Source organism: Pseudophryne corroboree, chromosome 3 (assembly GCF_028390025.1).
Source record: "Pseudophryne corroboree isolate aPseCor3 chromosome 3, aPseCor3.hap2, whole genome shotgun sequence".
Lineage (NCBI taxonomy): Eukaryota > Metazoa > Chordata > Amphibia > Anura > Myobatrachidae > Pseudophryne > Pseudophryne corroboree.
Window position 1 is genome coordinate 768,438,857 of NC_086446.1, and position 26,175 is coordinate 768,465,031.

General features: G+C 53.2%; 2 protein-coding genes across 2 annotated transcripts in view; both read left to right on the forward strand.

Moving 5' to 3' along the window:
* The window catches only part of LOC135056827 (tumor protein p63-regulated gene 1-like protein), a 31,537-nt gene extending 16,374 nt beyond the window's left edge, over positions 1–15,163 (forward strand). Inside the window, exon 5 of the mRNA XM_063962466.1 lies at positions 14,605–15,163. Within this exon, the coding sequence (XP_063818536.1) occupies positions 14,605–14,799 (195 nt within the window). The 3' untranslated portion in view covers positions 14,800–15,163. The remainder of the gene's footprint in view (positions 1–14,604) is intronic.
* A 3,902-nt stretch (positions 15,164–19,065) lies between these two features.
* The window catches only part of P3H3 (prolyl 3-hydroxylase 3), a 34,932-nt gene continuing 27,822 nt past the window's right edge, over positions 19,066–26,175 (forward strand). The window contains exons 1-3 of the mRNA XM_063962467.1: positions 19,066–19,517; positions 24,989–25,141; positions 25,326–25,503. Of these exons, the coding sequence (XP_063818537.1) occupies positions 19,146–19,517; positions 24,989–25,141; positions 25,326–25,503 (703 nt within the window). The 5' untranslated portion in view covers positions 19,066–19,145. The remainder of the gene's footprint in view (positions 19,518–24,988; positions 25,142–25,325; positions 25,504–26,175) is intronic.

Consider the following 26,175-nt stretch of genomic DNA (forward strand, 5'->3'; position numbering starts at 1 on the left):
CCCAGCACACTTTATCCTACACACAGCTCTCCCCCCCAGCACACTTTATCCTACACAGAGCTCTCCCCCCTAGCACACTTTATCCTACACACAGCTCTCCCCCCCAGCACACTTTATCCTACACACAGCTCTCCCCCAGCACACTTTATCCTACACACAGCTCTCCCCCAGCACACTTTATCCTACACACAGCTCTTCCCCCAGCACACTTTATCCTACACACAGCTCTCCCCCCAGCACACTTTATCCTACACACAGCTCTCCCCCCAGCACACTTTATCCTACACAGCCCCCCCCCCCAGAACACTTTATCCTACACACAGCTCTCCCCCAGCACACTTTATCCCACACAGCTCTCCCCCCAGCACACTTTATCCTACACACAGCTCTCCCCCAGCACACTTTATCCTACACACAGCTCTCCCCCCAGCACACTTTATCCTACACACAGCTCTCCCCCCAGCACACTTTATCCTACACACAGCTCTCCCCCCAGCACACTTTATCCTACACACAGCTCTCCCCCAGCACACTTTATCCTACACACAGCTCTCCCCCCAGCACACTTTATCCTACACACAGCTCTCCCCCCCAGCACACTTTATCCTACACACAGCTCTCCCCCCCAGCACACTTTACCCTACACACAGCTCTCCCCCCAGCACACTTTATCCTACACACAGCTCTCCCCCCAGCACACTTTATCCTACACAGCCCCCCCCCCCAGCACACTTTATCCTACACACAGCTCTCCCCCAGCAAACTGGTATCCGTTCACATGGTCGACCATGTTATGGTCGACAGTCATTAGGTCGACCACTATTGGTCGACATTGACATGGTCGACATGGACACATGGTCGACACATGAAAATGGTTGACACATGAAAGGTCGACACATGAAAAGGTCGACATGAGTTTTTTTACCTTTTTTTTCTTTTGGGGAACTTTTCCATACTTTACGATCCACGTGGACTACGATTGGAACGGTAATCTGTGCCGAGCGAAGCGGTAGCGGAGCCAAGGCACCATTCCCGAAGCATGGCGAGCGAAGCGAGCCATGCGAGGGGAAGCGGTGCACTAATTGGGGTTCCCAGTCACTTTACGCAAAAAATGACACCAAAAAAAGTTAAAAAACTCATGTCGACCTTTTCATGTGTCGACCTTTCACGTGTCGACCATTTTCACGTGTCGACCATGTGTCCCTGTTGACCATGTCAATGTCGACCAATAGTGGTCGACCTAATGACTGTCGACCATAACATGGTCGACCATGTGAGTGGATACCAGTTTGCTGGGGGAGAGCTGTGTGTAGGATAAAGTGTGCTGTGTTATCCTACACACAGCTCTCCCCCCCAGCACACTTTATCCTACACACAGCTCTCCCCCAGCACACTTTATCCTACACACAGCTCTCCCCCCAGCACACTTTATCCTACATACAGCTCTCACCCCCAGCACACTTTATCCTACACACAGCTCTCCCCCAGCACACTTTATCCTACACACAGCTCTCCCCCCAGCACACTTTATCCTACATACAGCTCTCACCCCCAGCACACTTTATCCTACACACAGCTCTCCCCCAGCACACTTTATCCTACACACAGCTCTCCCCCAGCACACTTTATCCTACACACAGCTCTCCCCCCAGCACACTTTATCCTACACACAGCTCTCCCCCCAGCACACTTTATCCTACACACAGCTCCCCCCCCAGCACACTTTATCCTACACACAGCTCTCCCCCCAGCACACTTTATCCTACACACAGCTCTCCCCCCAGCACACTTTATCCTACACACAGCTCTCCCCCCCAGCACACTTTATCCTACACACAGCTCTCCCCCCAGCACACTTTATCCTACACACAGCTCTCCCCCCCAGCACACTTTATCCTACACACAGCTCTCCCCCCCAGCACACTTTATCCTACACACAGCTCTCCCCCCAGCACACTTTATCCTACACACAGCTCTCACCCCCAGCACACTTTATCCTACACACAGCTCTCCCCCAGCACACTTTATCCTACACACAGCTCTCCCCCAGCAAACTGTATCCTACACACAGCTCCCCCCAGCACACTTTATCCTACACACAGCTCTCCCCCCAGCACACTTTATCCTACACACAGCTCTCCCCCCAGCACACTTTATCCTACACACAGCTCTCCCCCAGCACACTTTATCCTACACACAGCTCTCCCCCCCAGCACACTTTATCCTACACACAGCTCTCCCCCCCAGCACACTTTATCCTACACACAGCTCCAGAGCCGGCCTTAGGCATAGGCAAACTAGGCAAATGCCTAGGGCATTTGGTATGCTTAGGGGCACCAGCAGCTTCTGCTGATTAAAATGATATGCGGCATGCCTATATTCTGTGTGTGACTGCGGCTGTATCTGCATACGAAATGCTACGTTGGAGTGTATTCCTGGATATCACTGTAATGTAGCATTTCGTATGCAGATACAGCCATAGTCACACACAGAATATGGGCATGCTGCATATCATTTTAATCAGCAGAAGCTGCTTGTGCATCCTAGCCACATAGTGATGCAAATAAGATGCATTTTCATAACCAAAAGGCGCCCGACGTTAGCAGAGCTGCCAGCTGACTCATGCCAGGCATCTCCTGCAGAACTAGCGGTGGTGCTAGGGGGCACCAGCCAAAATCTTGCCTAGGGCATCATATTGGTTAGGGCCGGCTCTGCACAGCTCTCCCCCCAGCAAACTTTATCCTACACACAGCTCTCCCCCCAGCACACTTTATCCTACACACAGCTCTCCCCCCAGGACATTTTATCGCTGGCACTGTGCACATCTTCCCTCGCCCCCCCCCCACACACACACACACCACCACATGCAGCTCTTAACTACCTTTTTCTTTTGTTCCCCCAGTGATAGACACTGTCGGCGTGGGTGTCCTCAGGGCTCTCTTTATGTGGCAGGAAAGACGGAGGTGATGGCATCACGTTGTCTCATTCCCGCCGCCGCCGCCAGCACCAGCAGCAGGGGGACTTGCGGAGGCGGGCCAAAGGAGTTTGTGCAGCGCTGCTAGCCCGCCCCTTTTTTAATGTGGGAGACAGCAGGCGGGGACAACAGCGCTGTGCAGAGTATAGTGGACGGGCAAAGTGGGCTGGAGGTGCGGAGGGGGAGAAAGCATAAGGAGAGGTGCTGAACCAGCTGGAACATTTCCTGTCCTGTTACGTCCCGCAGCCAGCCACAGCATACTGTAATGAGTCAATTTGACTTATTATCAGTACTGCTGACATTGCCGCTTCATCGCACCGTACCTCCGCCACGTATCTCCACTGGATCCAGCAGGGTCCGGCAGCTGTGTTGCTGCCCTGCCCGCTGCATGGATCACACAGCATTCTTACGCGCTGCCTAAACATTTTGTGTGCCCCTGATGCTCGGGGCCCCCCTGATCCTCGGGGCCCCGTACGGGTGTCCCCTTTGACCCCCCCTGTCACCGGGCCTGGCTGGTGCCAGAGGGTATATACACTTGCCTGTGCAATTGTGAGTGTGGAGGCAATTGTATATACACACATTGTGATTTTTTGGTGAATTGTCGCTGAAAAACATCCCCACAGCATGATGCTGCCATCACCATGCTTCACTGGATGGTTTTGGCCTGGTGATGAGCGGTGCCTGGTTTCCTCCAAACATGACACCTGGCATTCACGCCAAAGAGTTCAATCTTTATCTCATCAGACCAGACCAGATCAGATCATTTTTTTTCTCATGGTCTGAGTCCTTTAGGTGCATTTTGGCAAACTCCAGCCAGGCTGCCATATGCTTTTTTACTAAGGAGTGGCTTCCGTCTGGCCACTCTACCATACAGGCCTGATTGGTGGATTGCTGCAGAGATGGTTGTCCTTCTGGAAGGTTCTCCTCTCTCCACAGAGGAATGCTGTAGCTCTGACAGAGTGACCACTGGGTTCTTGGTCACCTCCCCGACTAGGGCCCTTCTCCCACAATCGCTCAGTTTAGATGGCCAGTCAGCTCTAGGAAGAGACCTGGTGGTTCCAAACTTCTTCCATTTACAGATGATGGAGGCCACTGTGCTCATTGTGACCTTCAAAGCAGCAGATATTTTTCGGTACCCTTCCCCACATTTGTGCCTCAAGACAATCCTGTCTCGGAGGTCTACAGAGAATTCCTTTGACTTCATGCTTGGTTTGTGCTCAGACATGCACTGCCTTATAAAGACAGGTGTGTGCCTTTCCAAATCATGTCCAATCAACTGAATTTACCACAGGAGGACTCCAATTAAGCTGTAGGAACATCTCAAGGATCATCAGTGAAACAGGATGCACCTGAGCTAAATTTAGAGCTTTATGGCAAAGGCTGTGAATACTTACGTACATGTGATTTCTTAGTTTTTTTATTTTTAATACATTTGCAAAAATCTAAAAAAAAAAAATTCACGTTGTTATTATGGGGTATTGTGTGTAGAATTTTGAGGGAAAAAATTAATTTATTGCATTCTGAAATAAGGATGTAACATAACAAAATGTGGAAAAAGTGAAGCACTGTGAATACTTTACGGATGCACTTTTCTACGTACATCTCTGCATGTATGTTTATATGTTTGGTGGTTTATGCTTATAGAGAACGACTGTAGATGTGTTTCTGCAACAAGTCATCCAAATACTTATCTCAAAAATGTTGAATGAAACTTCCCTAAACAGCTACAAAGTAATGCAGAAACAACAGACAACGCTGCGCATGCCAGGTTTTGTATACGTGTTTTTTAAGTTGTGAGTTCCCTGCGCTTTTTTTAATTGCACAAATAGTTCCGCCCCCCCATGTTGTATGGCTCTGCCTCCCGCTGCTTTTATTCCCCTTCATTTTATCCCTCTGACAGCCCCAGCCGCTGTCTCACCCGAGCTCCCCCCTCCCATACTTACCCCATTCCTTCTTTCATAAGTCTACCAAGTCTTCTTCGCAATGGGAGCCATCGGGTGTGTGACCAGGCTTACACTGCGTGCGCACTGAGAAGACGGGACAGACCGTACACAATTATTATGTCGATTGTTACAGTTCGCTCACTTTAATTTTACAATGCATACATTCCTTGGGATGCCAGCCTGACCCATTTTATTCGGGGAACGTTTGTCTGCTCCTGAACGTAACACTGACTTACAGCGCTCTTTGATTTGACCTGGGCTAAATTAATGAATTGATTTAAAAAAATAAATAAATCTTTTTACGTCAACTAGAGAAGTGAACCCAGGTTAATTCAGCGCTTAGTTCAGTAGCAGACAGCTATCTCCTGGATAAAGTGGGTCAGATTAATGTCATTCCAGCGTGACCCATTTCAGCAGGCACACTGTCGCTTGCTTTCGTTTGTCCAATTAATTTTCCAGCTGTTGTCACCCGAGCTGCATTCAGTATTTTTTTGTCTTTTTTTATAAACATCATACCCGATTATCGCAATAGGACAATAAGTGGTAAACGGAAGACAGCCGCTTTGGATTGTCTTCTGGGTGAAATAGGTTCATGATGTTATTCCAAACTATTACTGTCACATTCTTCTATAAAGCATCAGCAAATCCTGTACCACGGCACGCGGGAAATATTATACATTAGACATCCAGAAATACTATGCTGTTATTAGCGCAGGTAGGAAATGTTACAGATTGCTAATTCCTGTAATACTCAGACCTGCTCTCAGCATTGCATGTTTTCCAGTTTTACTTGTATTGTGCCATGGATCAAGGCGTGGGTATAGTTGCCACGGTGAGAGAGTGGAGATGCTGTATGGGTGCTTTGAGACACCTCAGCTGTTGCAGATATGGGGCTTCTAGCTGGAGTGCCTTAAAAGTCCCCATGTAGCAGCATTTGGGCTGCAGACAGTTTCTTACCTTCTCTGGCTTACAGTAACCAAAAGCAAGCATGTGATTGGTTAGCAGGGTAGACAGTTTCCTATTGGTCAATGTAACAACAGCCATAGGTGGTCATTCAGAGTTGATCGCTAGCTGCATTCGTTCGCTGTGCAGCGATGAGGCAAAAAAACGGCAGTTCTGAGCATGCGTATGCGGCGCAATGCGCACGCGCGACGTACTATTACAACGAACTATGTAGTTTCACACAGGGTCCAGCGAAGCATTTCAGTCGCACTTACGGCTGCAGAGTGATTGACATGAAGTGGGCGTTTCTGGGTGTCAACTGACCGTTTTCAGGGAGTGTTCGAAAAAACGCAGGTGTGCCAGGAAAAACGCAGGCGTGCCAGGAAAAACGCAGGCGTGGCTGGGCGAACGCAGGGCGTGTTTGTGACGTCAAAACAGGAACTGAACAGTCTGAAGTCATCGCAGGCGCTGAGTAGGTTTTGAGCTACTCTAAAACTGCACAAAAAAACTTTGCCGCCGCTCTGCGATCCTTTCATTTGCACTTCTGCTAAGCTAAAATACACTCCCAGTGGGAGGCGGCATAACGTTTGCACGGCTGCTCAAAACTGCTAGCGAGCGATCAACTTGGAATGACCACCATAGCCTGATCAGTAGAGGGATCTTCAGTAAATAAGATTTTAAACCTACCGGTAAATCTTTTTCTCCTAGTCCGTAGAGGATGCTGGGGACTCCATAAGGACCATGGGGATAGACGGGCTCCGCAGGAGACATGGGCACTAAAAAAGAACTTTAGGTATGGGTGTGCACTGGCTCCTCCCTCTATGCCCCTCCTCCAGACCTGTTAGAGAAACTGTGCCCAGAGGAGACGGACAGTACGAGGAAAGGATTTTTGTTAATCTAAGGGCAAGATTCATACCAGCCCACACCATCCACACCGTATAACTTGGGATATACGAACTAGTTAACAGTATGAAACAACACAGCATCAGTCCGAGACTGACCAAAACTGTAACATAACCCTTATGTAAGCAAAAACTATATACAAGCCTTGCAGAATTTAGTCCGCACTGGGACGGGCGCCCAGCATCCTCTACGGACTAGGAGAAAAAGATTTACCGGTAGGTTTAAAATCTTATTTTCTCTTACGTCCTAGAGGATGCTGGGGACTCCGTAAGGACCATGGGGATTATACCAAAGCTCCCAAACGGGCGGGAGAGCGCGGATGACTCTGCAGCACCGATTGAGCAAACATGAGGTCCTCCTCAGCCAGGGAATCAAACTTGTAGAACTTTGCAAAGGTGTTTGAACCCGACCAAGTAGCAGCTCGGCACAGCTGTAATGCCGAGACGCCTCGGGCAGCCGCCCAAGAAGAGCCCACCTTCCTAGTGGAATGGGCCTTTATCGATTTTGGTAACGGCAATCCTGCCATAGAATGAGCCTGCTGAATCATGTTACAGATCCAGCGAGCAATAGTCTGCTTCGAAGCAGGAGCGCCAACCTTGTCGGCTGCATACAGGACAAACAGTGCCTCTGTTTTTCTGACCCGAGCCGTTCTGGCCACGTAATTTTCAAAGCCCTGACCACATCAAGGGACTCGGAATCCTCCAAGTCTCGCGTAGCCACAGGCACCACCATAGGTTGGTTCATATGAAAAGATGAAACCACCTTGGGCAAGAATTGAGGACGATTCCGCAATTCTGCTATATCCACATGGAAAACCAGATAGGGGCTTTTGTGAGACAAAGCCGCCAACTCCGACACACGCCTAGCCGATGCCAAGGCTAACAACATGACCACTTTCCAAGTGAGATATTTTAATTCCACCGTTTTAAGTGGTTCAAACCAGTATGACTTAAGGAACCGCAACACCACGATAAGGTCCCAGGGTGCCACTGGAGGTACAAAAGGAGGCTGAATATGCAGCACTCCCTTCACAAAAGTCTGTACTTCTGGGAGAGAAGCCAATTCCTTCTGAAAGAAGATGGATAGGGCCGAAATCTGAACCTTAATGGAGCCTAATTTTAGGCCCAAATTCACTCCAGTCTGTAGGAAGTGAAGGAAACGGCCCAGAAGGAATTCTTCCGGAGGAGCATTCCTGGACTCACACCAAGAAACATACTTCCGCCATATACGGTGATAATGTTTAGCTGTCACTTCCTTCCTAGCCTTTATCAGAGTAGGAATGACCTCATCCGGAATGCCCTTTTTCGCTAGGATCCGGCGTTCAACCGCCATGCCGTCAAACGCAGCCGTGGTAAGTCTTGGAACAGACAGGGCCCCTGTTGTAACAGGTCCTGTCTTAGAGGAAGAGGCCATGGATTTTCTGTGAGCATTTCCTGCAGATCCGGATACCAGGCCCTTCGCGGCCAATCTGGAACAATGAGAATTGTCTGTACTCCTCTTCTTCTTATGATTCTCAATACCTTGGGGATGAGAGGAAGAGGAGGAAACACATAGACCGACTGGAACACCCACGGTGTCACCAGGGCATCCACTGCCACCGCCTGAGGGTCTCTTGACCTGGCGCAATACCTCTGTAGTTTCTTGTTGAGGAGGGACGCCATCATGTCTATCTGGGGCAGTCCCCACTGACTTGCAATCTGTGCAAAGACTTCCTGATGAAGTCCTCACTCTCCTGGATGTAGATCGTGTCTGTTGAGGAAGTCTGCTTCCCAGTTGTCCACTCCCGGAATGAACACTGCTGTCAGTGCGCTTACATTATTTTCCGCCCAGCGAAGAATCCTGGTGGCTTCCGCCATTGCCACTCTGCTCTTTGTTCCGCCTTGGCGGTTTACATGAGCCACTGCGGTGATGTTGTCTGACTGAATCAGAACTGGTAGGTCGCGAAGCAAATTCTCCGCTTGACGAAGGGCGTTGTATATGGCCCTCAATTCCAGGACGTTGATGTGAAGACAAGCCTCCTGGCTTGACCAGAGACCTTGGAAGTTTCTTCCCTGTGTGACTGCTCCCCAAACTCGGAGGCTCGCGTCCGTGGTTACCAGAATCCAGTCATGAATGCCGAACCTGCGACCCTCTAGAAGGTGAGCACTCTGCAGCCACCACAGGAGAGATACCCTGGCCCTGGGGGACAGGGTGATCATCTGATGAATTTGTAGATGTGACCCGCACCACTTGTCCAGTAGGTCCCATTGGAAAGTCCTCGCATGGAACCTGCCGAAGGGAATGGCCTCGTAAGACGCCACCATCTTTCCCAGAACTCGAGTGCAGTGATGCACCTACACCCTTTTTGGCTTCAATAGGTCCCTGACCAGAGTCATGAGTTCCTGGGCCTTTTCTATCGGAAGATAAACCCTTTTCTGGTCCGTATCCAGAATCATGCCTAAGAAGGGCAAACGAGTCGTAGGAACAAACTGTGACTTCGGGATATTGAGAATCCAACCGTGTTGTTGTAACACCTTCAGCGAGAGTGATACGCTGTTCAGCAACTGCTCTCGTGATCTCGCTTTTATCAGGAGATCGTCCAAGTACGGGATAATTGTGACACCCTGCTTGCGCAGGAGCACCATCATTTCCGCCATTACCTTGGTGAAAATCCTTGGGGCCGTGGAAAGCCCAAACGGCAACGTCTGAAATTGGTAATGACAATCCTGTACCGCAAATCTCAGGTATGCCTGATGAGGTGGATATATGGGAACATGAAGGTATGCATCCTCTATGTCCAGGTACACCATATAATCCCCCCCTTCCAGGCTGACGATGACCGCTCTGAGCGATTACATCTTGAACTTGAACCTTTTTAAGTATAGGTTTAAGGATTTAAAATTTAAAATGGGTCTGACCGAACCGTCCGGTTTCGGGACTACAAACAGGGTTGAGTAATACCCCATCCCTTGTTGAAGCAGGGGAACTTTGACCACCACTTGTTGAAGACACAATTTTTTAATTGCATTTAAAACTATCTCCCTCTCTGGGGGAGAAGCTGGTAGGGCCGATTTGAAAAAGCGGCGAGGAGGCACCTCTTCGAATTCCAGCTTGTAACCCTGGGAAACAATTTCTATTGCCCAGGGATCCACCTGTGAGTGAACCCAGATGTGGCTGAAAAGTCGAAGACGTGCCCCCACTGGGGCGGACTCCCTCAGCGGAGCCCCAGCGTCACGCGGTGGATTTTGTAGAGGCCGGGGAGGACTTCTGCTCCTGGGAACTAGCTGTGGTTGGCAGGTTTTTTCCCCTGCCCTTACCTCTGGCAAGAAAGGACGATCCCCGTACTCTCTTGTTTTTATGCGACCGAAAGGACTGTATCTGATAATGTTGATTTACTTGCCGTGGCCGTGGAAACTAGGTCCGAGAGACCTTCCCCAAACAATTCCTCACCCTTGTAAGGTGAAACCTCCATATGCCTCTTCGAGTCGGCATCACCCGTCCATTGTCGGGTCCATAGGACTCGTCTAGCAGAAATCGCCATAGCGTTGACTCTAGAACCCAGTAGGCCAATGTCTCTTTGAGCATCTCTCATATATAAGACAGCATCTTTAATATGACCCAGGGTCAATAAAACGGTATCCTTATCCAGGGTATCAATTTCCGCCGATAAGGTATCTGTCCATGCTGCTACAGTGCTACAAACCCAAGCCGACGCTATCGCCGGTCTGAGTAAGGTACCAGAATGTGTATAAATGGACTTCAAGGTAGTCTCTTGCTTGCGATCAGCAGGATCCCTGAGGGTTGCCGTATCCGGAGATGGCAGCGCTACCTTTTTGGATAAACGTGTCAACGCTTTGTCCACCCTTGGGGAGGATTCCCACCGTATCCTGTCCTTAGTCGGGAAAGGATACGCCATAAGAATCCTTTTGGGAATCTGCAGTTTCTTGTCGGGAGATTCCCAAGCCTTTTCTAATAACTCATTCAGCTCATGAGATGGGGGAAAGGTTACCTCAGGTTTCTTTTCCTTATGATTGCGGACCCTCGTGTCAGGGACAGAGGGGTCATCTGTGATATGCAACACATCCTTTATTGCAATAATCATATATTGAATACTTTTAGCCAACTTTGGCTGTAACTTTGCATCATCGCAGTCGACACTGGAGTCAGAATCCGTGTCGGTATTAGTGTCTACTATTTGGGATAGTGGGTGCTTTTGAAACCCAGAAGGTCCCTGCGACATAGTGGCAGGCAGGGCTTGACTCCCTGTACACTCCCTGGACTCAGCTTTGCCCAACCTTTTGTGCAATAAATTCACATTAGCACTTAAAACATTCCACATATCCAACCAGTCAGGTGTCGGTGTTGCCGACAGAGATACCACACTCATTTGCTCCACCTCCTCCCTAGGAGAGCCTTCTACCTCAGACATGCCGACACACGCGTACCGACACACCACACACTCAGGGAATTCTCTTATCTGAAGACAGTTCCCCCACAAGGCCCTTTGGAGAGACAGAGAGAGAGTATGCCAGCATACACCCAGCGCCAATGACCCAGGGAATAACAAATATCTTTACCCAGATAGCGCTATTATTATTATTACACTGCGCCAAATTATGTGCCCCCTTCTTTCAAACCCTCTGTCACCGTGTTCAGCAGGGGAAAGTCCGGGGAGCTTCCTCTCAGCGGTGTGCTGTGGAGAAAATGGCGCTGGTGAGTGCTGAGGATTAAGCTCCGCCCCCTCAGCGGCTGGCTTCGGTCCCGCTTAAAATCTTTCAAAAACTGGTGGGGGATCTCTTATATATAGTATAGAGCCTATATATATATATATATATTTCAGCCAGATCGGAGGTTTAATTGCTGCCCAGGGCGCCCCCCCTGCGCCCTGCACCCTTACAGTGCTTGCCGTGTGTGTATTGTGTGGGAGCAATGGCGCGCAGTGTTACCGCTGCGCGTTACCTCAGTGAAGATCCGAAGTCTTCTGCCGTCTCTGAAGTCTTCTATCTTCACATACTCACCCGGCTTCTATCTTCCGGCTCTGTGAGGAGGACGGCGGCGCGGCTCCGGGACGAACGGCGAAGGTGAGACCTGCGTTCCGACTCCCTCTGGAGCTAATGGTGTCCAGTAGCCTAAGAAGCAGAGCCTAGCATTTAAGTAGGTCTGTTTCTCTCCCCTCAGTCCCACGATGCAGGGAGCCTGTTGCCAGCAGGCTCCCTGAAAATAAAAAACCTAACTAAAATACTTTCTTTCAGGAAACTCAGGAGAGCTCCCTGTAATGCACCCAGTCTCCTCTGGGCACAGTATCAAACTGAGGTCTGGAGGAGGGGCATAGAGGGAGGAGCCAGTGCACACCCATACCTAAAGTTCTTTTTTAGTGCCCATGTCTCCTGCGGAGCCTGTCTATCCCCATGGTCCTTACGGAGTCCCCAGCATCCTCTAGGACGTAAGAGAAATTGGAGATATCGTCCGAATCATGTATATGGGAGGCTCTACAATATTTTGCTTTGTGGTCCACAAATGTCCTGTTATATCCTTCTAGGAAGTATTTATTTGTGGTGCCGTCCAGGATGACCTTGGTGCACTACAATCCCCATCATACGAGGCAATACAATTGCAGGTGAAGTGTGCGAGTTGCTGTTGCAACACATTGGCACCGCATCTCGCAACCCTCATGACCTGACCCCCCTCTGAATCTGCACCTACTGGGCTGTGAATAAAATTGTGCAAGCCCGAACTACCGTAAAGTGTATTGCCCACAACTGGACTGACCCTATAACATGTTGACTAAACTTTTTTTTCATATTTGGGCATTTACAGTATTTGCTGGCGTATAAGACTACTTTTTTGCCCTGAAAAACATGCCTCCAAGTGGGGGGGTCGTCTTATACGCCGGGTGCACTTCAGTTGGGATAGACATAGCTGCCATAGTGGCCTTCCGATACTCGCCCGGTGCCCATAGTGGCCTCCCGATGCCCGCCCACCTCATCCTACATACCATCCAGTATCGCGCGGTATCCAGTGTGGCCGCGGCGGGTCACTAGTGCCAATTACAGGGAGATGCAGGGACTGGCCGGAGGCGCTGCAGTCGCGTTGTGGCCGTACAATGGTGACAATGACAGGTACTGTAATGGCACTAATACTAATGGCACTCATGTGAAACCGGTAACACTAAATGCACACAGGGGTATACTTTTATACATTTTACAACTTTCTCCTCGCCCCCTCCCCCCTTCTTATGCATACCTTGATAAATACTCCCTATCCAAATCTCTTATCAGGTCATAATATACAGTATGTCACAAATCTGATGTTCTTTTACGTTTTATTTGGTGTGTGGAAGGGGGTAGTCTTATACGGCGAGTATATAACAAACTCTATATTTTGAGTGGAAATGTTGGGGGTCGTCTTATACGCCCAGTCGTCTTATACACCGGCAAATACGGTAAATGCTCTTCGTTAATATATAATATCTTACGAAGCCCAGAGAATAAGAATAGAGAGAGAACTGCATATTATACAGAACAAAGGAAATTGCTGGGGAGTTTGAAGACGATAGGGAAGGTTCCAGGTATAGCTTTTTAAAACCTAGAACCTTGAGAAATTACGGACAGTTGCCAAATACGGTGCATCTAGATGACCTGTAGTTTCTTGAGGCAATCACAGGGACAAAAGTGTCCTGTCCTGGTAGGACTGGTATACGAGTCCTTCCTAACACCCCTTTCACACCGCACAAATAACCCGGTGTCGACACGGTATATTGCCAGGTCGACACGGGTCACTGTGCGGTGTATAATGGACCATGGACGAATTCCCGGGTCACCTGACCCGGTCATTCAACCCAGGTTATAAGAAGGGTTATTCCCGGGTCAGGTGCAGTGTGAACGGGTTAACCAGGTCGATATGACCCGGTACACGTTCAAAGCATAGGGAGAGGCGGCGCGGAGATGATTTCATGTCCAGCGCCGCATCCGCCCCCGCCCCCGATGCCAGCTCCGTCCCCACCCCGGATGGCAACCCGACTGCATATTGGCCCTCATTCCGAGTTGTTCGCTCGCTAGCTGTTTTTAGCAGCATTGCACACGCTAGGCCGCCGCCCTCTGAGAGTGTATCTTAGCTTAGCAGAAGTGCGAACGAAAGGATCGCAGAGCGGTGACAAAAAAAGATTGTGCAGTTTCAGAGTAACTCGAAACTTACTCCTAGCTTGCGATCACTTCAGACTATTTAGTTCCTGTTTTGACGTCACAAACACGCCCTGCGTTCGGTCAGCCACTCCCCCGTTTCTCCAGCCACTCCTGCGTTTTCATCTGGCACGCCTGCGTTTTTCAGCACACTCCCGGAAAAGGCTCAGTTACCACCCAGAAACACCCACTTCCTGTCAATCACTCAACGATCAGCAGTGCGACTGAAAAGCGTCGCTAGACCTTATGTGAAACTACGACGGCTTTTGTGAAAGTACGACGCGTGTGCGCACTGTGTACAATGCGCATGCGCATAAATGCCGATTTTTTTTGCCTGATCGCTGTGCTGCGAACAACGACAGCTAGCGATCAACTCGGAATGAGGGCCATTGCCAGGTTGGGATTGCGGTGTGTAGGATTCAATGCCAGGTTCCACCCGGGAAGGGCTCGTTTCCAATTCCCAGGTGGGACCCGGCATTGCGATCTGGAAGCGGTATTAGAGATGTTCACGTGCAGCGGTCCTCTCCTGGCATGTATGTATCTCCTTAATCACTATATACTGTATCTGTAAGCTTGGACTCAAAGATCTTTGAATAATTATTCTTCATCATTTCATAGGTCACTAAACCGAACATGTTGCCTCCAGGTCCTTCTCATTCACCATATGTATTTTGTGTTCTTCCAGCTGGATAAATTCATGGAGCGCCTGGTGGATATGGTGAAGCTGGCCCATGAGCGCAGTCCCCTCCCTGGTCGAGCCAATGGGCTACTGGTCCTAAACAGGCCCGTGAACACAGACACTTCTCTGGGACTTCTCTCATTGCTGAACAGCAAAGCCCGGCTGGGTTACGCCAAGCCAAGATGGGGCTTTGGGTTCTGAGCAGTAAACGTGGACCTCTTGTAGAGTGGCACAGAAGAGAAAGATCATGGCGCCACTGGATGTGACATACAGCGACTCAGAGCAGTGGATCGTGGAGACCGAATCGTCCTGACAAACCGCACAATGTGTCTGGGGGGAAGTTTTGAATCATTTCTCAGGTTCTCAAGGATGCGACGTTGCCCGGATTTAAAAAAAACATCTTACATCTTACAGACGTTACCTGGTCCTGCCTGTCGTTCTCTTCGCCTGCTTGGTACATAAAGTGGTATATTCTGAAAATGTCGCTATTTCTCAATATTGCAAACTGCACTATATAATATATTAGGATTGTTAAGTTAATATGTATTAAAGATTAAAAAAATGACTTTTGCAAATTGTATCACATCTGTGGCGGTTTTCCGTCCGGCTACGGTGGCTTGCTCAGTATATTTTATTAATGAGTATCCCCCCATCCTTGTGCAGGTGGGAGAGCCGCCCACAATTCTACACTCCCGTAGCACGCCCATAAAATGGTCCGTCTCTGTGCTTGCTCTTACACACCACCCTGTCACCGCCCAACAGGGGCGGACTGGTACTCTTAATCAGCCCTGGCAATGGCTTAGTGGGGCATGCTATGAGTCAAGGGGTTTTAAAGAGTATTTTATTCAAATCAATTTTTTTTACTCATTTGGTATAAAAGAGTGGGGTCTCCTATAGATTTTCGGCTGGGGTCTTAAAGACCCCTATATATATATATTACTGCAAAATTTCCCTTTCTCTCTAGGATGCCCCCTATCCCCCCCCACCCTTCCCTGTATCTCACACCACAGTACAATACCCCCTGCCCCCTAATCCCTTTATCTCCCCTCCCCATTGGCACCCCTCCTCCACTCCAACCCAAGTACATAATATAACACCTGTGGGTGACAGGCAGAGGGTAACAGCGTAAGGCGGGGTGGGGTGAGGGTGACAGAAGAATGCAGGGGGAGGCAGAGGGTGACAGGGGGAGGAGGCAGTGGATGACGGGGAGGCACAATGTCCTGCGTGGTACGGAGAACAGGGGGCATGTACCTTGGTGAGGGCAGGAACACAGCGGCTTCTGCTCTGTCTGTGACAGGGGACCCCGCCCCTTGTGCTTTCCTCAGTTTGGCACTCGGTCAGGCAGACTCTGATAGCGCCAGTTACACCAGTTGTGAGCTGCCTCTGATTCATAGACAGCAGTGTCTATGTCCACCTTCCCTCCCCTGTAGGATGCCCCCCTCCCCACATTCCCCTCCCTGTAGGATGCAACCCTGTCCGGTCCCCTCCCCTCCCCTGTAGGATGCCCCCCTCCCCACCTTCCCCTCCCTGTAGGATGCAACCCTGTCCGGTCCGCTCCCCTCCCCTGTAGGATGCCCCCCTCCCCACCCTGTAGGATGCAACCCTGTCCGGTCCCCTCCCCTTCCCTGTAGGATGCCCCCCTCCCCACCTTCCCCAAACTGTAGGATGCAACCCTGTCCGGTCCCCTCCCCTATAGGGCTTCCTACAGTACAGGGTGTTCCCCAACCCCCCCCCCCTTCCCTGTATCTCCCCTCCCCTATATAGAATGCCCCGTCCACCTTCCCTTCCCTCTCCTGTAGGATGACCCCCTCCTCTGCCCCCCTCCCCTGTTGGATGTTCCCCATCCTTCCTCCCCTGTATCTCCCCTGTGAAAAATGCCCCCCCCCCCCCCCCCGTCTCCCCGTCAGATTCCCCGGTCACCCTTCTCTGTAAGATGCCTCCCTGTCCTGTCCCGTCCCCCCCCCCTTCCCTGTGTAGAATGGCCCCCTCCCCTTACAGAATGTTACCCACCCCCCTTCCCTGTAACTCCCCTCCCCCTGTAGTATGAAGGATACGGCCCTTAGGTCGACACTCAATAGGTCGACGTGCTTTAGGTAGACACCTGGAAAAGGTCGACATAAAAATTAGGTCAACATGGCAAAGGTCGACATGAGTTTTTTTCTTTACTTCTTCATACATTACGATCCACATGGACTACGATTGGGAATAGTAACCTGTGCCGAGCGCAGCGGTAGCAGAGCGAGGCACCTTGCCCGAAGCATGAAGAGCAAAGTGAGCCATGTAAGGGGACACGTGCACTAGTTGGGGTTCCTGATCACTTTACGAAGAAAACGACACCAAAAAAAAAACATGTTGACCTTTTTTCCATGTCGATCTGACGACCTTTTCCATGTGTCGACCAAGAGTGGTTGACCTAATGAACGTCGACCTAAATGCGGTCGACCCATCAAACCCATTCCATAGTATGGTCCCCCCTGTCCTGTAGGATATTCCACGTCCCCCCTTCCCTGTATCTCCCCTCCCCTGTGTACAATGCCCCCCCCCCCACCCCTGTCCCCTTCCCCTCACCTGTAGGATATTCCACGTCCCCCCTTCCCTGTATCTCCCCTCACCTGTGTACAATGCCCCCCACCCCTGTCCTCCTTCCCCTCACCTGTAGGATATTCCACGTCCCCCCTTCCCTGTATCACCCCTCCCCTGTGTACAATGCCCCCCACCCCTGTCCTCATGTCTCCTTCCCCTCACCTGTAGGATATTCCACGTCCCCCCTTCCCTGTATCTCCCCTCACCTGTGTAGAATACCTCCCTGTATGCCCCCCTCTCCTGCCCCTGTATGATGCCCCCTTCTCCTCCCCCTGTATGATGCCCCCGTCTCCTCCCCTTGTAGCATGCCCCCTTCAGCCCTGTCGGATGCCCCCTGCCCCCCTCTCCTCTCCCTGTAGGATGCCCCCTGCCCCCTCTCCTCCCCCTGTCGGATGTCCCCTGCCCCCTCTCCTCCCCCTGTCGGATGTCCCCTGCCCCCTCTCCTCCCCCTGTCGGATGTCCCCTGCCCCCTCTCCTCCCCCTGTCGGATGTGCCCTGCCCCCCTCTCCTCTCCCTGTAGGATGCCCCCTGCCCCCTCTCCTCCCCCTGTCAGATGTCCCCTGCCCCCCTCTCCTCCTCCTGTATGATGCCCCCTGCCCCCCTCTCCTCCTCCGTCAGATGCGCCCTGAACCTGAACCCCTCTCCTCACCCAGTAGGATGCCCCCTGCCCCCCTCTCCTCCCCGTGCGATGCCCCCTGCCCCCTCTTCTCCCCCTGTAGGATGCCCCCTGCCCCCCTCTCCTCACCCTGTAGGATGCCCCCTGCCCCCCTCTCCTCCCCCTGTCAGATGCCCCCTGCCCCCCTCTCCTCTCCCTGTAGGATGCCCCCTGCCCCCTCTCCTCCCCATCAGATGCCCCCTGCCCCCCTCTTCTCCCCCTGTATGATGCCCCCTGAACCCCTCTCCTCTCCATGCAGAATGCCCTCTGCCCCCCTCTCCTCTCCCTGTAGGATGCCCCCTGCCCCCCCTCTCCTCTCCCTGTATGATGCCCCCTGCACCCCTCTCCTCCCCGTGTGATGCCCCCTGCCCCCCTATCCTCCCCCTGTGTGATGCCCCTTGCCCCCCTCTCCTCCCCCTGTAGGATGCCCCCTGCCCCCCCCTATCATCCCCTTGTGTGATGCCCCCTGCCCCTCCTCTCCTCCCCCTGTGTGATGCCCCCTGCCCCCCTCTCCTCCCCCTGTAGGATGCCCCCTGCCCCCCTATCCTCCCCCTGTGTGATGCCCCCTGCCCCCCTATCCTCCCCCTGTAGGATGCCCCCTGCCCCCCCTATCCTCCCCCTGTAGGATGCCCCCTGCCCCCCCTATCCTCCCCTTGTAGGATGCCCCCTGCGCCCCCTATCCTCCCCCTGTGTGATGCCCCCTGCCCCCCTATCCTCCCCCTGTGATGCCCCCTGCCCCCCTATCCTCCCCCTGTGTGATGCCCCCTGCCCCCCTATCCTCCCCCTGTAGGATGCCCCCTGCCCCCCTCTCCTCCCCCTGTAGGATGCCCCCTGCCCCCCTCTCCTCCCCCTGTAGGATGCCCCCTGCCCCCCTCTCCTCCCCCTGTAGGATGCCCCCTGCCCCCCTCTCCTCCCCCTGTAGGATGCCCCCTGCCCCCCTCTCCTCCCCCTGTAGGATGCCCCCTGCCCCCCTATCCTCCCACTGTGTGATGCCCCCTGCCCCCCTATCCTCCCACTGTGTGATGCCCCCCTCTCCTCCCCCTGTGTGATGCCCCCCTATCCTCCCCCTGTGTGATGCCCCCTGCCCCCCTCTCCTCCCCCTGTAGGATGCCCCCTGCCCCCCTCTCCTCCCCCTGTAGGATGCCCCCTGCCCCCCTATCCTCCCCCTGCCCCCCTATCCTCCCCCTGTGGGATGCCCCCTGCCCCCCCTCTCCTCCCCCTGTATGAGGCTCTCCTCCTCCTCCCCCGGCCGGGGAATGCACTGAGCAGGAGACTCTTCCTCCCGGTAGTCCCCCGGCCGCCCCCCAGCATGTGTGTCCCCCTCTTGCTCCTGTCCCTGGCACTGGCCCGGTCCCTCTCTCTCTCCCTGCCGCCCCCGGACGAGCTGCTGTGGGACGGGGTCCGCTCCTTCTCCCGGGGAGACTGGTCGGAGGCCCGGGACCGGCTGCTGGGATCCCTGCGGAGTCTCCGTGAGGTCCGGGGGATCCGCCTGCGATGCGGGGAGGAGTGCGGGCTCCGGCGGCACCGGCTGGAGGAGGCAGTGCTGGAGCGGGCGGACTGCCTGGAGAGCTGCGAGCGGCTGCTGCTGGGAGCCCCTTCCCTGTACCGACTGACACACGACACGGAGCGGACCTTCCAGAAGGGGGCGCCCTACAACTACCTGCAGATTGCGCACTACAAGGTGAGGGGGGCAATGCTCTGCAGCCTGGGTGCTACAAGGTGAGGGGGGGGGACAATGCTCTGCATTATGGGTGCTACAAGGTGGGGGGGGGACAATGCTCTGCAGCCTGGGTGCTACAGGGTGAGGGAGGGCAATGCTCTGCATTATGGGTGCTACAAGGTGGGGGACAATGCTCTGCAGCCTAGGTGCTACAGGGTGAGGGAGGGCAATGCTCTGCAGCCTTGGTGCAACTAGGTGAGGGAGGGCAATGCTCTGCAGGGAGCACAAAACAAGGTGATGGGGGACTGGGTGCAATGCTCTGCAGGTATCACATAACATGGTAAAGGGAGCTGGGGAGCAATACTCTGCATGGACCATAGTACAGGCTGAGGGGGACAGAGTACAATGCTCTGCAGGGAGCAGTTATTCTACAAGATGAGAGGCTGGGTGAAATGCTCTTCAGATAGTACACTACAAGTTGAGGGCTGAAGGTCGTCAGCAGTGTCTGAGTCAGGTGACATAATCTGCAGATAGCACACTATATAGTAAGGAGGACTAAGACCGAGTGCAATACTCTGCAGATTGCACACTATATAGTAAGGAGGACTAAGACAGAGTACAATACTCTGCAGATAGCACACTACATGGTGAGGAGGACTGGAACAGAGTGCAATACTCTGCAGACAGCACACTACATGGTGAGGAGGACTGGAACAGAGTGCAATACTCTGCAGATAGCACACTACAAGGTATGCAATTGAGTTGCCGGGAGTCCGTATCCTGGCGGTCAGGATAATCGTCGGTAAATCATACTGATCCCCTTTACAGATCGCACAGAGGGCTAGGGTTATAGGCCCTACACACATGCCGATATTCTGAAAGATATGAACGATCTCGTTCATAAATGAACGAGAACTCGTTCATATCTTTCAGTGTGGAGACTCCAGCGATGAACGATGCGCGGCCCCGCGCTCGTTCATCGCTGGTCTCCCGTCGGCTGTGCATGCAGGCCAATATGTACGATCTCGTCCATATTTGCCTGCACTTCAATGCAGCCGGGTGATGGGGGGAGTGAAGAAACTTCACTCCCCCCGTCACTGCCCCCCCCGCCGCCGGGTTGCTCGTCGGCCGTCGGGCACCTCGGCGGCGCATCGCCGAGTGTGTAGGGCCCCTGTCTGCAGGGATTGGGTGCAATGATCTGCAGAAAGCCAGTGTTAACTGGGGTGCAAGGGTTGCAATGGTCTGCTACAGTGAGTGACTGGGATATATAGTGGAGAACAGACATGTAAAGTGTTGGGAGGGGGCTCAGGACCAGAATGCACTGCTGTCACGTAGAGTTGCACACGTGGATGTGTGTACAGTATGTAAGGGGGATGGGTGGTTGCCGTATACACCCAGGTGCTGGAGAGGAGTACACTGTGGAGACTGCCGGCATCTTTGGTCATCTCATACATTTTTTACTTTTATATTTTTCACAGTTTGCTTTTCTTCTCCTGTTTGTGCCTGGCCATTGCTCCTCGGATATGGCTAAAACCAAACTGGGGAAAGGACCTCTGATGTCACCAGGACAGGGGGTGCAAGGCCCGAACAGGATAGCCGAAATATATCCTTGCAGGCTCGCTTTGCTTGCCACGCTTCGGGATCGGTGGCTCGCTCCGCTTCGCTCGCCACCAGGTTACTAAAGGGAGTAGTTGGTGGCGTGGATAGTGAGAGTACTATCCCACCGACCTAGCTCCTACCCCTGACGTCAGAGGTCCATTACCCCACTTGGGGGGTCATTCCGAGTTGATCGCACGCTGACGATTTGCGCTGCGATCAGGTCTCTACTGCGTATGCACCGCAATACGCACGCGCGTCGTACGGGTACAATGCGGATCGTTGCTGAGCTATGGATTTAACGAGAATCCATTCGCACAGGCGATCGCAAGGAGATTGACAGAAACAGGGCGTTTATGGGTGGCAACTGACCATTTTCTGGGAGTGGCAGGGAAAACGCAGGCGTGTCCGGGCGTTTGGAGGGCGTGTGTGTGACGTCAATTCCGGCACCAAAAATACTGAAGTGATCGCAAGGGCTGAGTAAGTTCAGACCTACTCTGAAACTGCACAAAATGTGTTTGCAGAGCTCGGCTGTACAGGCGTTCGCACACTTGCAAAGCGAAAATACACTCCCCCGTGGGCAGCGACTATACGTTTGCACGGTTGCTAAAAACAGCTAGCGAGCGATCAACTCGGAATGACTCCCTTGGTTCTAGTATGTACCATTGCTCCTCACCCTGAGCTTGTCAGAAGCTGCCGCTGTGTACTTGTTAGTTATAGGGCCACCGCTATGGTCACTGCTGCCAATATGTTCTAATCAGATCACACATTGGCTTAGCAGCACAAGCTGATTGTAAATCTCCCACAGCAAAGCTCAGTACAAAGCCTTTATCCCTGCCTGCCTGTCACCTCACACCCGCTGCCTGTCACCCCACATCCGTGCCTGTCACCCAAATCGTGTTATCTGCCTGTCTGTCTCCTCACACCCGCTGCCTGTCACCCAAATTGTGTATCTGCCTGTCTGTCGCCTCACACCCGCTGCCTGTCACCCCACACCCGCTGCCTGTCACCCAAATCGTGTTATCTGCCTGTCTGTCACGTCACACCTGTTGCCTGTCACCCAATCGTGCTATCTGCCTGCCTGTCACCTCACACCCACTGCCTGTCACTTCAATCGTGTTATCTGCCTGCCTGTCACCTCACACCCACTGCCTGTCACCCCAATCGTGTTATCTGCCTGCCTGTCACCTCACACCTGCTGCCTGTCACGCCAATCATGTTATCTGCCTGTCCATTATCTCACACCTGCTGCCTGTCACCCCCATCGCGTTATCTGCAGGTCACCTCACACCCAATCGCCTGTCACCCTAATCGTGTTGTTACCTCACAGCCTGTCACCCCAGTCGTGTTATCTGCCTGTCCGTCACCTCACACCCACTGCCTGTCACCCCAATCGTGTTATCTGCCTGTCACCTCATACCCACCACCTGTCACCCCAATCGCATAATCTGCCTGTCACTTCACAGTCTGTCACCCCAGTCGTGTTATCTGCCTGTCTGTCACCTCACACCCGCTGCCTGTCACCCCAATCGTGTTATCTGCAGGTCACCTCACACCCACCGCCTGTCACCCCAGTTGTGTTATCTGCCACCTAACACCCACCGCCTGTCACCCCAACCGTGTTATCTGCCTGTCACCTCATACCCACCGCCTGTCACCACAATCGCATAATCTGCCTGTCACCTCACAGCCTGTCACCCCAGTTGTGTTATCTGCCTGTCTGTCACCTCACACCCGCTGCCTGTCACCCCAATCGTGTTATCTGCAGGTCACCTCACACCCACCGCCTGTCACCCCAATTGTGTTATCTGCCTATCTGTCACCTCACACCCACCGCCTGTCACCCCAATCGTGTTATCTGCCTGTCTGTCACCTCACACCCACTGCCTGTCACCCCATTCGTGTTATCTGACTGTCACCTCACACCCGCTGCTTGTCACCCCATTCGTGTAATCTGTCTATCACCTCACAGCCCGTCACCCCAGTCGTGTTATCTGCCTTCTTTCACCTCACACCCGCTGCTTGTCAGCCCAATCGTGTTATCTGCCTGTTTGTCACCTCACCCGCTGCCTGTCACCCCAATCGTGTTATTTGCCTGTCTGTCACCTCACCCGCTGCCTGTCACCCCAATCGTGTTATCTGCCTGTTACCTCACACCCGCTGTCACCTCAGTCGTGTTATCTGCCTGTCATCTCACACCCGCTGCCTATCACCCCAATTATGTTATCTGCCTGTCTGCCACCTCACCCGCAGCCTGTCACCCCAATCGTGTTATCTGCCTGTCACCTCACACCCGCTGACTGTCACCTCAGTTGTGTTATCTGCCTGTCACCTCACACCCGCTGCCTGTCACCCCAATCGTGTTATCTGCCTGTCACCTCACACCCACTGCCTGTCACCCCAATTATGTTATCTGCCTGTCTGCCACCTCAACCGCTGCCTGTCACCCCAATCGTGTTATCTGCCTGTCTGTCACCTCACCCACTGCCTGTCACCCCAATCGTGTTATCTGCCTGTCTGTCACCCCACACCTGCTGTCTGCCTCTCGGTCACCCCAAACCTGCTGCGTGTCACCCCAATACTGCTGCCTGGGTGTTTGTCACCCCAATCCTGCTGCCTTTCTGCTAATCACCCCAAACCTGCTGCATGCCTGTCTGTCACCCTAAACCTGCTGCTTGTCTGTTTGTCACCCCAATCCTGCTGCCTGTCACCACAAATCCGCTGCCTGTGTGCATGTTGCCCCAAATCCACTGCCTGTCTGCTTGTTGCTACAATCATGCTTCCTGTCTGCTTGTCGCCCCAATCATACTGCCTGCTTGTCACCCCAGATCCGCTGCCTGTCTGTCTGTCACCGCAGTCCAGCTGCCTGCCTGTCTGTACTGGGCCGATATGTGGTTGTGCAACCAGCACTGACCAGAGTGACACCTGTAGATTTAACAAGTGACCACTTCCACCAGTCTGAAAGGAAAGAGGCTCACTCTAGCCCTGCCGCAGAGGAGCAGTAGCTCAGTACAAAGCCCTATTCCGTGCCTGCCTGTCACCCCACACCCGCTGCCTGTCACCCCACACCCGCTGCCTGTCACCTCACACATGCTGAAAGGAAAGAGGCCCTCCCTAGCCCTGCCACAGAGGAGGGCTCAGATACGCTTTGCATTTTTGTTCATTCTGGAAGCAATGCTGATTTTATTATTAATGGGATGGGTTATAATTATAACAAACAATGAAACAAAATTCCGATCCCAAATCCTGCCAAAGCCAAAAAGCCAAACACATGGCGGCTCAGGCTGGAAGTATGTGTTGCTGATGGGAGGCTCAGGCCATAGCCGTCTCTGGTGGGAGGCTCAGGCTGGAAGTATGTGTTGCTGATAGGAGGCTCGGGCCATAGAGGCTTAGGCAGGATGTAGCCGTCTGTGGTGGGAGGCTCAGGCAGGACGTAGCCGTCTGTGGCGGGAGGCTCAGGCAGGACGTAGCCGTCTGTGGCGGGAGGCTCAGGCAGGACGTAGCCGTCTGTGGCGGGAGGCTCAGGCAGGACTTAGCCGTCTGTGGCGGGAGGCTCAGGCAGGACGTAGCCGTCTGTGGCGGGAGGCTCAGGCAGGACGTAGCCGTCTGTGGCGGGAGGCTCAGGCAGGATGTAGCAGTCTCTGGAGGGAGGCTCAGGCAGGATGTAGCAGTCTCTAGTGGGAGGCTTAGGCAGGACGTAGCAGTCTCTGGTGGGAGGCTCAGCAGGATGTAGCAGTCTGTGGTGGGAGGCTCAGGTACTAGCTGCTACTAACTGGAGTCTCGGGAGCAGGTGTGTGCCCAGGTACCACATACCATAGCTGTTGCTGACAGTAGTCCTATACTGAATGTAGCCGACATTATTGGCTGTATCTGTGGCTGACTTACTCTTTCCACAGCTGGCGGAGTTGGATGAAGCTGCTGCCGCTGCATTCACTTTCTACATGAGGAACCCACGTCATGAACAGATCCAAGAGGATGTACAGCGATACCGCCGCATGAAAGGGGTCCAAGAGCAGAGCTTCCGAGACTTAGAGGAAGCTCCGTACAAGGTAAGCCTGTAAATAGGGGCTGCCGCCCTGGATGGTTGTGGCGGGGAAGTTCTCCCCACTTTGCTTGGGTATTGTGGTCACTCATCGCCGCTAGCTGGCCGTTACAGGTCGTCTCCAGTTGTGGGCTTTCTGCACAATGCTGTCTGAGTTACACTTTTCTGAGTGCTGCGTTCTATCTCCCCAGGCGCTCTTTTCCCAGGCGGTGTCTCTGCTGTCTGAGGGTAGAACGTCCACTGCAGTCTCAAAGTTGGAGGAGTCACTGGCGTCCTATCTGTCTGCGCTGCAGGAGTGCCGGTCGCTCTGTGAGGGAACGCGTGAGCACGAGAACCAGACTCACCGGGACATGTCTGAGGTGATTGCAGGTATTTACCGGAATCCCAGCCAGGAGCTGCTGTAAGTAGCTGGTACTATAACTTTCTCCTCCCTGTATGCTCCCCTAGTCCTTACCTCACTCCTCTTACCCCGCATGTCCTGTCCTGCTGCCTGATACGGGGCCTAATTCAGAGTTGATCGCAGCAGCAAATTTGTTAGCAGTTGAGCAAAACCATGGGGGTAATTTAGACCTGCTGTCTGAACTGCGCCGGCGCATGCCAGAGATGCAATCTGCATCTCTGCCCAGCGATCACCTCTGCGTTCGCTGGGCGGGCCGTCGGCGTTGGGCCGCCGTTTTGGTGGCGCGGTCCGTGCAACACAGGCGTGCCCGGACCGTTGGGAGCGGGCCGCGGTGGCTGCGTGACGTCGCACTCAACCGCTGCGACCCGGAGAGCGATGGGTAGCTCCCTGCCAGCGCGCAGGAGCTGCACTGGTAGGGAGCTACTCTTCAGGTACAAAAGCATCGCCGCCAAGCGATGCTTTTGTACCTGTGCGGCGGGGAGAGGGCCAGACATGCGGGGCGGACTAGCCGTGTGCTGGGCGTCCCCCCGCATGTCAGGGTGGCTGATTGTAGGTTGCACGGCTACGATCGGGTCTGAATTAGGCCCCATGTGCACTGCAGGGGGGAGGGGGGGGGGGGGGGCGTCAGATGTAACATGTGC